Source organism: Agelaius phoeniceus, chromosome 1, assembly GCF_051311805.1.
Source record: "Agelaius phoeniceus isolate bAgePho1 chromosome 1, bAgePho1.hap1, whole genome shotgun sequence".
NCBI classification, from domain to species: Eukaryota; Metazoa; Chordata; class Aves; order Passeriformes; family Icteridae; genus Agelaius; species Agelaius phoeniceus.
The window spans coordinates 108,353,471-108,365,860 of NC_135265.1; the positions used below are offsets into that span (position 1 = coordinate 108,353,471).

The 12,390-nt window shown below is 39.7% G+C and overlaps 1 protein-coding gene across 1 annotated transcript in view; it reads left to right on the forward strand.

The window, feature by feature from the left end:
• TAF4B (TATA-box binding protein associated factor 4b) overlaps positions 1-12,390 on the forward strand; it is a 71,298-nt gene that overhangs the window by 42,817 nt on the left and 16,091 nt on the right. The window contains exons 12-13 of the mRNA XM_054642811.2: positions 2,100-2,225; positions 3,178-3,234. Of these exons, the coding sequence (XP_054498786.2) occupies positions 2,100-2,225; positions 3,178-3,234 (183 nt within the window). The remainder of the gene's footprint in view (positions 1-2,099; positions 2,226-3,177; positions 3,235-12,390) is intronic.

Consider the following 12,390-nt stretch of genomic DNA (forward strand, 5'->3'; position numbering starts at 1 on the left):
GCCAGAGAGAAGTTCATTGAGTAGGACAAAATATAACTGCAGGTGTTCCTCTTTTAAAAATTCCTGAAATAAGCTATCTTAAAACAGGTGATGAGCTGAAATACTGTTACAGATGCACCTATTTCTTGTCCCATATAAGCTCATGGTAGTGCATTGGGGAGCTTCTGCTTGAGGAGACTTACATTGCTGGTTGGTATAGGGTCATGGATTTGTCTTAAAATGTGTAAATATCTGGCTATTCCAAAGCAAAACACTTCTAAACTTTGGAAGAAAATAATCTTCTGGTACTACAGCTTTCTTCTTTGTCCTTTTAAAAGGATTGTGGCATGGTGGTGGATTATTATAAACTGCTGCTTCAAAACAAGTTGTACTGATGTACTGAGAGTGACTCAGAAATAGCTTATGCTTTGTGGAGAGCAGTTAAAAAAGACTTGAGCAGTGACAGACGAGGAGGGGAAAAGGTTTGTTGGACTTTTTTGCAGAGCCACAGATGCGGCTTGGGAAAGTCTCTGGTTGCAGTCTATGGTGTGTTTTGAGCCACAGTTGGTAATATGTGACAATGAGGTACCTCATTGAAAAGGACCAGACGTAATACCAGAAAAGGGATTGATTTCATGCTCTAACTCAGTTGTGAAAATTCAGATCAGGAGGCAGCAGTGCTCCACAAGAAAACTTTTACTTTCCTTCCATCTTTTCATAGTGCACAACTGTGTGTGAGAAGAAGCAGTATAGTATAGTATCTTAGTATCCTTGAAAACTAAAAATTGAGTAACTGAAGTCATGGATAGTCCCTATACTTAACATATAACCTTGCCTAAAATACAGCTGTAAAATATCCTGTGCTTCTTTTAGAATAGTTGTATGTCAGAATTGTTTCATTACAATGTGAGACTGGTATAAGATAGAACGAAGAGACTCTGAAAGTACTCTGAAAATGGTGGTTTTGGCTGATAAATGCCTCAGGATAAATTTCTCAGGGAAAAAAAAAAACAAACCCAAGTTCACAAAATAACAGAAAGAAGACAGCTGTAGGATGTGCAATAAAAAGTGGTACAAACAGGTGGCACAGACATGCCTCATCTAGAATGGGCTCCTTGTCTTTTGTTGCCTAATTGCCATCTGGCCAACGCATGGCTCAAGAAGTCTGTCTTTGGAAAAGCAGAGTAGTAAAACCAAGCTTTTCATTGCCAGTTCACCATGTTTTGGATCTTTCCTTTCTCTGCCTTTCTGAGCTAAAGTAAATGCCAACTCAGGCTTTCCAGTGGGGGCAAAAATAGAATGTAAAATAAACTACTATTTGCTATTCTTGAGACTGATTGCTATTCTTGAGACCAAAAGGACCTCAGTCCTGTGTGAATGCCTGTGTGTCCAGTGATTGTTGGACTAAAGCTCATCATCACTATTCACTGGCCCAGCTTTGTACAGGTGGCTGGACCAGATGACTTCCCTAGGTTACCTTTCAACATAAGCTATCCTGGGACTTGAAAGATTCACTGAGGCAAAAATACCTATTCTTAAAGCTATAACAAACCAGATATAATATATTTCACCTTCTTCACCCCTAAGATTCATTATAACTGGTTCGAGACCACCTTTCCAATACATACATACCTTCCATCATCTTTTTGGAAATACCAGATGATGCTTGTTTCAACTTCTGCGTTAAATAGCTGAAACTAGAACACAAAGCACTAGAAATTTATAATGTCAAATTCTAATTTTTTTTTTCTCTTCAAAGGAGAAAAGATATTTTGCCCTGCTGCTTTACAATTCCTTTTTCTTTCCTGACATGTTTACTGGATAATAAGTTGGTGGTTTCAAACAAAATTTCTTTAGTCTAAGGTTTGGGAAGACTTCTGCTATTATAGTCAGTATAGACTGGATGTTTTTAATGTCACTTGTTCAATAACCTCTTACTAGTCACAGACACTTGGAAGCATGCTTCAGTGGAGAGGAGACATGTAAATAACTACCTACTACCTGAAGTCTTTATAAAACAGCCCACACTTTTCAGCTTTGAAAAATAGCGTTGTTCTTCTTGGATTGTTCCCATTAGGTTTATGAGCTCCTGGTTGTCTATAACAAAGTTCTTTTTTCAGGGGAGTGATAAGTACATCGTATGTAGTGACACCAGAGCACAACTGAGATTTCTTGAGAAGCTTGATCACCTAGAAAAGCAGAGAAAAGATGAAGAGGAACGTGAAATGTTGCTTCGAGCAGCCAAGGTAAGACTCGTAAGTTTCCAGGGAAGTAGTCATGTCCTCTAGATTGGTGACCATCTTCTGGTTTCTCCTACTTCTGCTTTAAATATAGTAACCATTAATTCTGTCACTGAAAATCTATAATGTTTAGGACAATTGTGGCTATACAGAAAAGGATTTAACCTATTTACATTTTTTTTCAATAGTCCACAAGAGTTCTTTGAAATGTATGGTGAATTACTTTTTTGAGATTATTTCTACTGGTCAAAATGAAGTAACAATCTATAAATGTCCTTCCTGTATCTCTTTTTGCCTCTGAAACAGAAGCCTGATGAGATCCACCACCGTTGCATGAGTATTTGTTTTCCCTTTTCAGAGGGCTAGCCTTGGAGCTGGTACCACAGCATCCATGAACTCCTGATGGAGCTGTTGCTAGTACAGAATAAGTTTTTTCTCTCTTCCTTCCCCTCAGGAAGAGGAGGGAAAAAAAAGCTAGGACAGTAGATGTTGCTTCATCAGCTGTGACTTGACCATCTTCTGTTGATTCTTTTCTTTTGGTTTTGTTTCAAGCCGAATTCTGGAGCTGCTTGGGTGGAAGCCTAATCTAGAGTTGAACGAACAGTGTTGTGCTTGCATGAATAGAACTCCCTTTCTTTCCTATACTTCCTGTCCTTTTTAAGTGTCTGCTGCTGACATGAACAACATCATGCCTAGACTGGACCTGACTGACAGTGTTAGCATCATTTTCAGCTTAATCTTGCCTCTGGCTAGAGCAGAGGCAGCCGGCCCAGATGAGGAGGGGTGTGCACGTATATGCGTGGAGGGGGATGGAAGCCAGTCTGGATTGAGGCATTCAGCCCTGGAGCTAAATCTTTCAATCACCAGAGAAAACTGTCATTTATTAAATATTTAACAGATAGGATGGTGTTTGGACTCCAGTAATTTCTGTTCAATCTTTTTCTTCTTCCTTTGGTAGAGCCGTTCCAATAAAGAAGATCCAGAGCAACTGCGGTTAAAGCAGAAAGCAAAAGAGGTAGGAGTTTCCAGTTACCATGCTTGCCTTTGTGTGTTGAGAGAAGGTTGGCAGCCCTGTCCTGGCAATTAGGTCAGGGTTTATTTTGCTGCTGCATACCATTTGCAGAGGCCTTGGGGAAGGACAGGAACTGCCACAGGCAAGGGCAGTGCTTCAAATGAGGTCAATGAATTATGAGCTCTCTTTTTTTAACATTTTATTTTTGCAGTTTCAGTCCTGTCTCGAAACAGTCCTTTGTAAACTGCAGCAGTACACTTGGTAGGAATATAATGTGGGATTAGAAAAAAAAAAAAAAAAGAAACTTTGAGATTTAGCATCTGGGACTGTACAATAGGCTACATTTTTCCAGGGTAATTGTTCGTTTTGTAAATCTGATACTGCTTATAATTCTTTGGCTGGGAGGCGGTACTGGGATTTAGTTTTAAATGGAAAACGCCTCTGGCTTTTAATTTTCTGGGCCCAGCAGTTTTCTGTTCTGGAATGGAGCCCTTGTTTCACACAGTTCATGTTTAGCTGCAGGGGTTTTAGTTTATAGCTTAGACTGGTTAAGCTTTTACTCCCAGAGGCCTCTGCATAGCAACTGTAGAAATCAACAAATAAGTTCATTTATGTCTGCAGCCTCCTCTCAGTAGCTGACTTTTTACATTTCCCAATATCCATTTCCTGACTTTTCTAGCCTGAGAGAAAAAAGCTCCACTAATTGGAGCTTATTTTAATTGAGCCTTAATATTGGATCTCACTGGAGTTGCCCCCAGAGCTACTGGGAACAGAATGAAATGAAAGTACCTAAGGTTGAAGATGTGTGTGCGTGTGTATGTGTGTGTGAAATTTTTCACTTGACCTACAGATTCTTGTCTCTGCTGAATAAATCATCAAGCCTGTTCACATTTCTGATTAAGGATCTGACAGCAGACGATAATAAAGACAATTGAGGTGTGAGACGTGTGATACAGAGCTGAAGAAATTGGTTTCTATAGTTACTTGACTGATTTCATGCAATTTTTAAGGATCTTTGTGCTAAATGAGAGTGATTTTCTGAGCAACCTTTTTCCTTAACTGTGCCTCTTGAACTATGAAATTTGTTGTTGCTTAACATTGCTGCACTTGGCTCCTAGGTGCCAGCAGCAGCAGGTTATTTATGAATGCTTTAAAGGCCCTTATTGTTTGGATTAATGTAGGAGCCCAGGCAAAACAAATGGAAATCCAGTAAAATAGTATTTGAATCAATGCTCTGGATTTGCACCACAGTAGATGAAATTTGTAAAATGAGAAAGAAGGAACTTGCTTTACTATCTATCTTTTAATTCTTTGTTTCTGCTTACAATTCTTTCTTCATTGCTACAGTCTGTGAGTACAAAGTTGCCCTAAAGCCCTTCCCAGTTTGCCTCTAGTGCCACCAGGATCAACAATCAGTGGGTGATGCTAATCTGTCTTGTTTTGTAGGTGACTTTACCTCTGCATCATCTGATCGTTTCTAGATGTACTTTCTTTTAATAAAGACTGCAAAGTAATTCATTTATGCAGCTTCTTTTCTCTTGTTTTCTGAACAATAATGTGTAAAATCATTAAAAGTATTCTGTGGTTTGCATATTTAGAGCACAAAGAAGGTTAGATTAGATTCAGTGATATTTTTCATGAGATCTCTTTTAAAAAGTGGCATAGTGGTGTACAAAAAATGAGCCAACAGAGCAGGGAAGGCATATAAGTTTCGTGCTTGGTGTTCTAATATGTCTTGAGTTCCCCTCCTTCAGTGCATCTCATCTTGTGCCAGACTAACACAACCTGCATCACGCGTTGTCCTGTGTGTTTCTCCATGCTGTGCTGCTCCCAGAATGACAGTCTCCAACTGCTCCACCAAAAGAAGAGGAGGCAGATGTGCCTCTTGGGGCAGCACAGATCTTTGTGTTGATATTCACTTAAAGAACTCTGTCCTGCTGCTTTGTTCTCCAGAGAATGAGGCAGCCAGAAGCTTCTCCAAGCTTCACACAGAGAATGGGGACACCCACCTTCTGTGCCAGTGGTGCTTTTTCATCTGGGACCATCTCAAGATGGAGAGTGGAAATGAGAACACATGCAGCTGGAAAAAATTAGCACTTTATTGACAGTTTGCAGAAAACTGGTCAGCACACATTTGCATTAAAAAAATGCAAGCATCAATAGGACTGGAATAAGAGCAAAATAAAAATCAACAAATGTCCTAAGACTAAAACTGGTAGCACAGAAGCATGGTGTACAGTGGGATGAAGGCTTGAAATGGCTTACCCTTGTCTGTCTGTCTTGTCATGTTGTGGTTATAGTCTGGTCCTAAGGAACCAGACTTGGAAACTTTGATGCCTCTGTCAGCTGGAATCAGATCCTTTCCAGGTCACTCCAGTCGAGTATCTGCTGGAAAGCTTGATCTGATTGTCTGCTTATAGTTCTTTAAGAATTAATATGGACCTGCCTTCCTCAAAGCTGTCTTTTGTATGTTGATGGTGACCCCCTGGGAGAAGGAAGAGGGTGTGGAGTAATGGCACTGTAACATGTTCGAAGCAAAGTTTCCCAAAATGCAGGGTGTACATCCTGACAATGAATACTTATAAATCCAGGATGTGCTGTCATCCAGTAGCTGGAAGCAACATCTTAACATTGCTGGAAGTACATCCAGAGACTCTGCAGTGGATTCTTTTATCCAAAGGGCTATACATAATTGCTGTGACCTTTTCATCCCTTTTTGCATGACCTATTGCCTCAAACTTCCCCTATGCTAAGTCATTTACTTTCCTATATTCTTAGCCTATGTAGCTTGCCATGAATTAAGTCTGTATTTATTTCCCTCTTTCACCTGTTTCAGCAGATTTTAATACCTATGGAAAGTGCACATTCCTTCTGAGACAGCTGCAAGGCTTGCCCCAAGCTGCTGCTTTGTGCACTCAAGAATTTTGTCCTTGCTCTCCTCACGGACCAGCTCTTTGTGCAGTGGCATTCCTGCAGTCTGGGTAAATTACCCCTGTTTTTCATTTTGCTTTATCTGCCTCTTCAGGCTGAGAGGATGCAGCCCTCTCATTGTCCATGATGTTTGCACTATTAAACCCTGACTTTTTTTAGGTGGTTTCTGCTATTTCCTGTTCTACTTTCCACAATGCTTCCAGTTACAAAGGAAATGTTCAGTCAATGTGATTCTTGTTGCTGTATTTATAGTTTATCTGTGCCTTCTTCTCCTTTCCTGAAATGAGCTTTCCTAAATTGAGTAGGTATAGGATACTGTCAAATGTGCTAGCCAGCCATATGAACAGTTCATTGCAGAAGACCTGTAAAAATGTCAGTATCAAACTGTGTATTATAATTCTAAATAAAAACTCTGATCCCTTAGAATTGTTTAGTTTGGAAAAGACCTCTAAGATCACTGAGCCCAACTATTAACCCAGCACTGCCAAGTCTTGGGCCATCACTAAACCGTGTTCCTAAGTGCCCCATTTAAATATTTTTTGGACCCCTCCAAGGATGGTGACTCAACTACTTCCTAGGACAGCCTGTTTAAATGCTTGACAACCCTTTTGGTGAAGGAATTTTTCCCAGTTTCCCTGTACTCCTGTCCCTCCTATTCAGAAGTGAGTGCTTTTGTAGTAAGCTTCAGGAAGCTTAAGGCTGAACCTGGGCAAACCTTTCAGAATGTATCTGGGCAAGATACCTGCTGGTGTTGAGCAGGTGAAGAGGTATTTCACTGAGAGCATCTTTGCTTATTTCCATAGTAGCCACCTTTATCCCTGCTCTTACCTTGTGTCACCTTGTCAGCGCATAAAGGGGAGCAGCTGCATCTTGAGCTAGGGGAGGAGTGTGTGGAGCAAGCACCTGAGGGACAGCAGATCTGCCTGCCCCATTCTTTGCTCTCTCTCAGCAGCTCTGTTCACTTGGGATTGCACAGATCTTTCCACTCCTTGTTCCTGCCTGCTTGATGCACTCGTGCATTTTTTGACACAGATACAAGATGGCAGTAGATGAGATGCTGAGAAAATTCAATATCTTCAGTATCAACTGACTGGGAAGAAAATGGCAAACCTTAGGGGTTTTGTAGAGACAAAACAACCCCTATAGAAAACATCAAACAAAGAGCCAGCATGATTCCAGTGCGTTCTTGGTCTTACATAGTAATGACTGAATTTTAGTTGTTCTGTAGTACCTTCTCAACAGTTACCATCTGGTTTTTTCCCTGTTTCATATAACCTTCTAACTCCCTTATTTCCTCTAACACTCTCAGGTAATAAGTTACTGTAACTTGATTCTTTGCTGCTTGCCCTACCACCTCCAACTTGCATTTTCAAGCTGTTTGTTTTCTTTTTCCTTTTGTGCTGCTTCTCTATCTAGCTTTCTGGACCCAATGGTTCAAATTATTTAAGACCACTCTTGTGGCAGGGCAGAAGTTAACTATAACTTCTCAAAAAAGCAAGTACAAGTTGCTGCAAACAAAACAAGACCTCATTGTTATCAATTGGCTTTTTTATGAGCCTTCAGTGGCAGCCTAAGAGCTTCTGCCTAATTACCTGATTTATATTATCTTTATTGTTCTGTAGTGTTTCTTACCTGCTTCTGCATGTTTTGAAAAACAAGAAAACCAAACCATGATAATCAAAGAGACATAAATTTCATTAGCTGCAATGTAGCCTTACAAATTACAAAGGGCAATCATTAGAGATTTGGTATGTTACAAGTCTTGTAGAAATTCAGGAATAGAAATTCAATGACGTGTTAGATTATTGGGCGAGCTACAAAGCAAACCAAATGCCTGTTTGTGACAGTCATATTGGTGTTTTGAAGCAATGTAAAAAAAGAGCAGCTGAGACACTGCCTCTGATACCCTAAAACCATCTGCCTGAAAGATGGCAACAACTGTCTTTCATGTAAAACAGCCCCCCCACAAAACTCCATTAAAAGTGTTCTTGGATTTGCAAATAGCCTTTTCTCAGTTTGTCTGAGAGACAGAGAATGAACATAAAACGGGTATGGCCTTAGATCAGAAATTTGCTAATAGAAGAAACTTTAGGGCTGAAAGTACAAAAAGGAAATGATAATGAAGATCCAGAGAGTTGTCTGCCAAGAAGAGTTGGGTGGATGCATGATGAGATGGACAGGCCTGCCTGCTGATGGTCATTGAACAGTCTTCTCCTAAGTGATAGCATCTGAAACAAAACCTGTGGAATATGTTGCATTTGTGTGGGGTGCTGTAGTCTGTTTCTTGTCCTTGCAGCACAGTTAGCCTAAACAGGGTCTGAAAGCTTATTTGCTTGCATAGAGAGCTTGATGGTGGATGCTGGACACCCAAAAACTTCCCTGGGCCTCAAAATAAGGCAAACTGATGGGACTTCACAGGGGAAATCATGGTCCAAGTGTCCTAGAAAACACACAAATGTATCAATAATGGGTAAGCAAACAAAAAAAAACAGGTAAAAGGAAATACGCACTCCAACACATTGGAAATTCTTACCAAGAGTGGGCAAAATAAGGAGTTAGGAAGTCACTGTGCCCTGGATTTTTTTCTTGTGTGGAGTTAATTATATATTAGGAAATACCAACTCAAAATACCTTTTTTTTTTTTTTCCCTCCTCCTACGGGTAGATTACTTTGTGGATGTCCTGGAAAAATGTTCTGTTGTTCTCCAGAACATTTAATTGCAACCTTTTAGAGAGGCAAAGCACCTGGTCCTGGGGCACACAGCCACGGTAGGGCTTGTCTTGCCACTGAAGCAGGTATCTTGGATATTAACCTGAAAGAAATCTACAGTACTAAATACAGCTCTGTTATAAGTCAGGGCTGCATTTCAAACCAGTGCATGCTATTCTCCCTTTCTGCTGTTAAATCTAAATTACAACAGAGGGAAAAGTCAGTGGAAACTAATTGTATGGCTAATTAAAACAGTTTGAAAGGAAGCAATTGCAAGAAGAGAAATTGCATTATAGGCAAGAGGAGAGGATGGTAAATGTTTAAATATGCAGCCTCCAAGTGTCAGTTTTCCTCAGAGAATGTCCCCCATATGAGAAGTCTGCTATTCAGCCACATTCAACCTGTAGGGCAGAAAATTTTGTGTAGGAAAGGTAGAGGCTGGAGGCAGTAATACTCATTGAGCTTTATGACAGCCAGTGTGAGAGGCTTGGGATTGAAAGCAGATTTTAAGGTTTATTTTTCATTTTCTTCTCAAGTTCCTTAAAATGCTTAAAGGGAATGTGAAAAAAATTGCAGTTCTTTCTTCCAAAGACAATGAAGAGAGAAGTGACTGAGAGCAGTAGACAACTTCCAAAGCACTAAACAGAGGACATAATGAAACCCAGTGAAACCTTGCTTGAAAAAGCTGGTCAAAAAGAGAGAATGGATACAAAAAAGAGAAAAGTCATTTCAGTGGGATAAGTGGACCCATTAAAAAGGTACCTCAGTATTTAGTTCTTTAAAAATACACAGTAAAGGGCAGTAAAAGGCTCAGAGAGGTCCTGAGGTTTCTCTTTCACACATGCAAGCTAGAAAAGGCAGACATTGAAATTTGGTCACAGTTTCTTTGACTTTTACTATTTGTTAATTTATTGTTTAGTTTCTTTATTGAGGGAGCTGATAGGATTGGGAGTTTCTGTCTCTTTTGTATGCCTATATTCCTTTCTTTCCCCCCCTCACCCCCCACAAGTCTTATAAAAATTCTTGTTCATCTACTTTAGTGCTTTTATTACTCCTGATGTACTTATTGCTGGATAGCACACATAACCCTTAGGCATACATTAAGTTGTCTTCAGCCTTCCCTGGTTTCCTTTCCTGCCAGTTCTTCTGTTAGTTTAAATATTTATTTAATCTGTCCTGTACTCCATCTGCCTGTAATGTCATATGTGGAGACATCCTCACTTTTACTTAATATTAAACCTTGTACATGTACGTTTAAGTATTTCTCTTATATTAATTATAACCAAGTCCAGAATTGTGGTGTTTAGCCACATCTGTTTTGCCAGCATTTTTTCTGAGCTCATTTACATCCATGGGGCTGTATTTATTTGTTATTGCATTGCCAAGACAATTTTTCGGCTTTTTTTTTTTTTTTCCCCAGGCATAAGTTCCTAGCGTTCAAATGAAGAGAGATTTCTTTTCTCTGCTCCTCAGATTTGTTTCCTAGTACTTTGTATATTGAAGTGCCTGCAGAAGCAGACAGTGGTATGAATTTCTCATGCCAGCACGATGGTGGCATGTCATCTGCTGGACAAGGGCTGCCTGTCTGGCTTTTCTTTAACCTCACTCCTGTTACTGCTCTGTGAGCCCTGGCTAAGAGGTGATCTCAATTCTACCTGTAGAAACACCTTCCCTGGTAAAACTGTTTTTTGAGGATCTTAGAGAGCAAATGTTTCATGTACTTTGTCCTCTATGAAAGCTTATATCAAATATCTGAATCCTGTCCTGGGGACTTTGTGACCAGACACAAAGACTTTAATCTACTCTTTTTCCAAGGTGAACTTGTATTCAGCTAGATAACACTCTTTTTTTTTCCCCACCTTTGATAATACAGCCACCCTCTGCTGTACACATCATGGATTAACTGCTGTGAATTAGTTGACTTTATTTATAGCAGTGTATACTTTTCATCAGTTGTGTTTAAGGGATTCTTTCTCTTTAGGGAAAGCCTCGAGATTTGCATAACTTGCATTATTGAGGCTCTGATAAGGCAGGCAACCACATTATCATGTACTTCATAACCAAAAGGGTTTAAAACCAATCTGCAGTATTGCTTTAAGTAAAAGTTTCAGCATCTCATAGCTGAAGTACTTCTTGTCTTCTCATACAACTTGAAATTTATTTTTTAATATTAAAGTGCCTCAAAAATGTCGTTGTGTAACAGTAAAAATAGATTTTGCGTATTTTCTGAAATGTGGTGTGTGAGACGTGAGAGTTTCTGTGAGCAGGAAAAAAATACTTTTCTCAGAGGATTGAGTGAAGAACAGAGAGGTCAATTTTAAAACCTTTCATTCTGTGTGATTACAGCCATGCTGCAAATGCCATTTCACTATAAGGAAGGACTTTGAAACGTACCTTATTTCCTGATTTCTGCTGCAGGTCAGATTAACTAAAATGGTTATTGTGTCACCCTAGAGATTCCTGCTTGCTGCAAGACCAGACTTTAAACCCTATTTTTATTATTAAAAAGGCCAGCAGCAACAAAGACTATTTTACAAGTTCTGAGACATTTTCATAGCAATTTGATCTTTATACACAGGTTTTTAGAACTCTTTGTACTGCAATTCTTAGCATATGTGAAATCGGAAAGGGCAGGAAGGAAGCATTTGCCACTTGCCTGGAACCCACCCCCTCTTATTGCCCTTCTTGGGGAATGAATTCTGAATAGAGCATGTGTTGGGTTCTTGTGTTGTGATGGAAGAGCAGCATCTTTTAGCAGAGAGAGTAGGTCGGGTTGAGGGGCAGCCTGCTAGTTTGGGGGTCCAACATAGGGGGCAGCTCCCTCCTGCTCCTCTGGAATTGCCATTGCATGCTTTAGTCTTTAAAGAATATCAATCTGTTGTCAAGATGAGGATAATGGTATGATTTCACCTGGGTGTGACAGTTCTCTTTGTATCCTATCATACTCAAAGACACCAATGTTAATAAAACTGACCTCTAGAAGGGAAACCATGCAGCTTCTCTATGTTATATTTTAATAAAGTGTATCTACTACTTTTACTGCCCCTTATGCAGTGATCTTTGTTCCCTAACTTACATGCTACAAAACTAACCATTGAAGAAAGATTTGACTCCACACAGTCACCTCTTGCTCTTTCCTAATCTTGTTTAGGAAAATCTGGCAGTAGTTAGCCAGCCAGTATCCTCGGGTATCCCTTGACATTATCTGCTTGTCTTCTCCTTATCCTGTGCTTTTAACTGCTCACACAATGTTTAGACATTTAATCTGCAATTTTTAATGGAACAAAACTTGATGAAAAGATGATTTTGCTGGCTTCAGCAGGGTAATTTGGATGCCTGCCCATATCGCTTAACGGGGATCTGTTGAGTCCATTATAGAAATTGAGTGTTTAAATTCATTTGTCTTAATTATGTTCTCAGAAAAATCCCTGAGATGTGTAGAATGCAACAAGACTATGATTTTTTTTCTTCTTTTGCTTCAAACCCTGGTGAGATTCTTCATGATTTGAAAAATCCTTT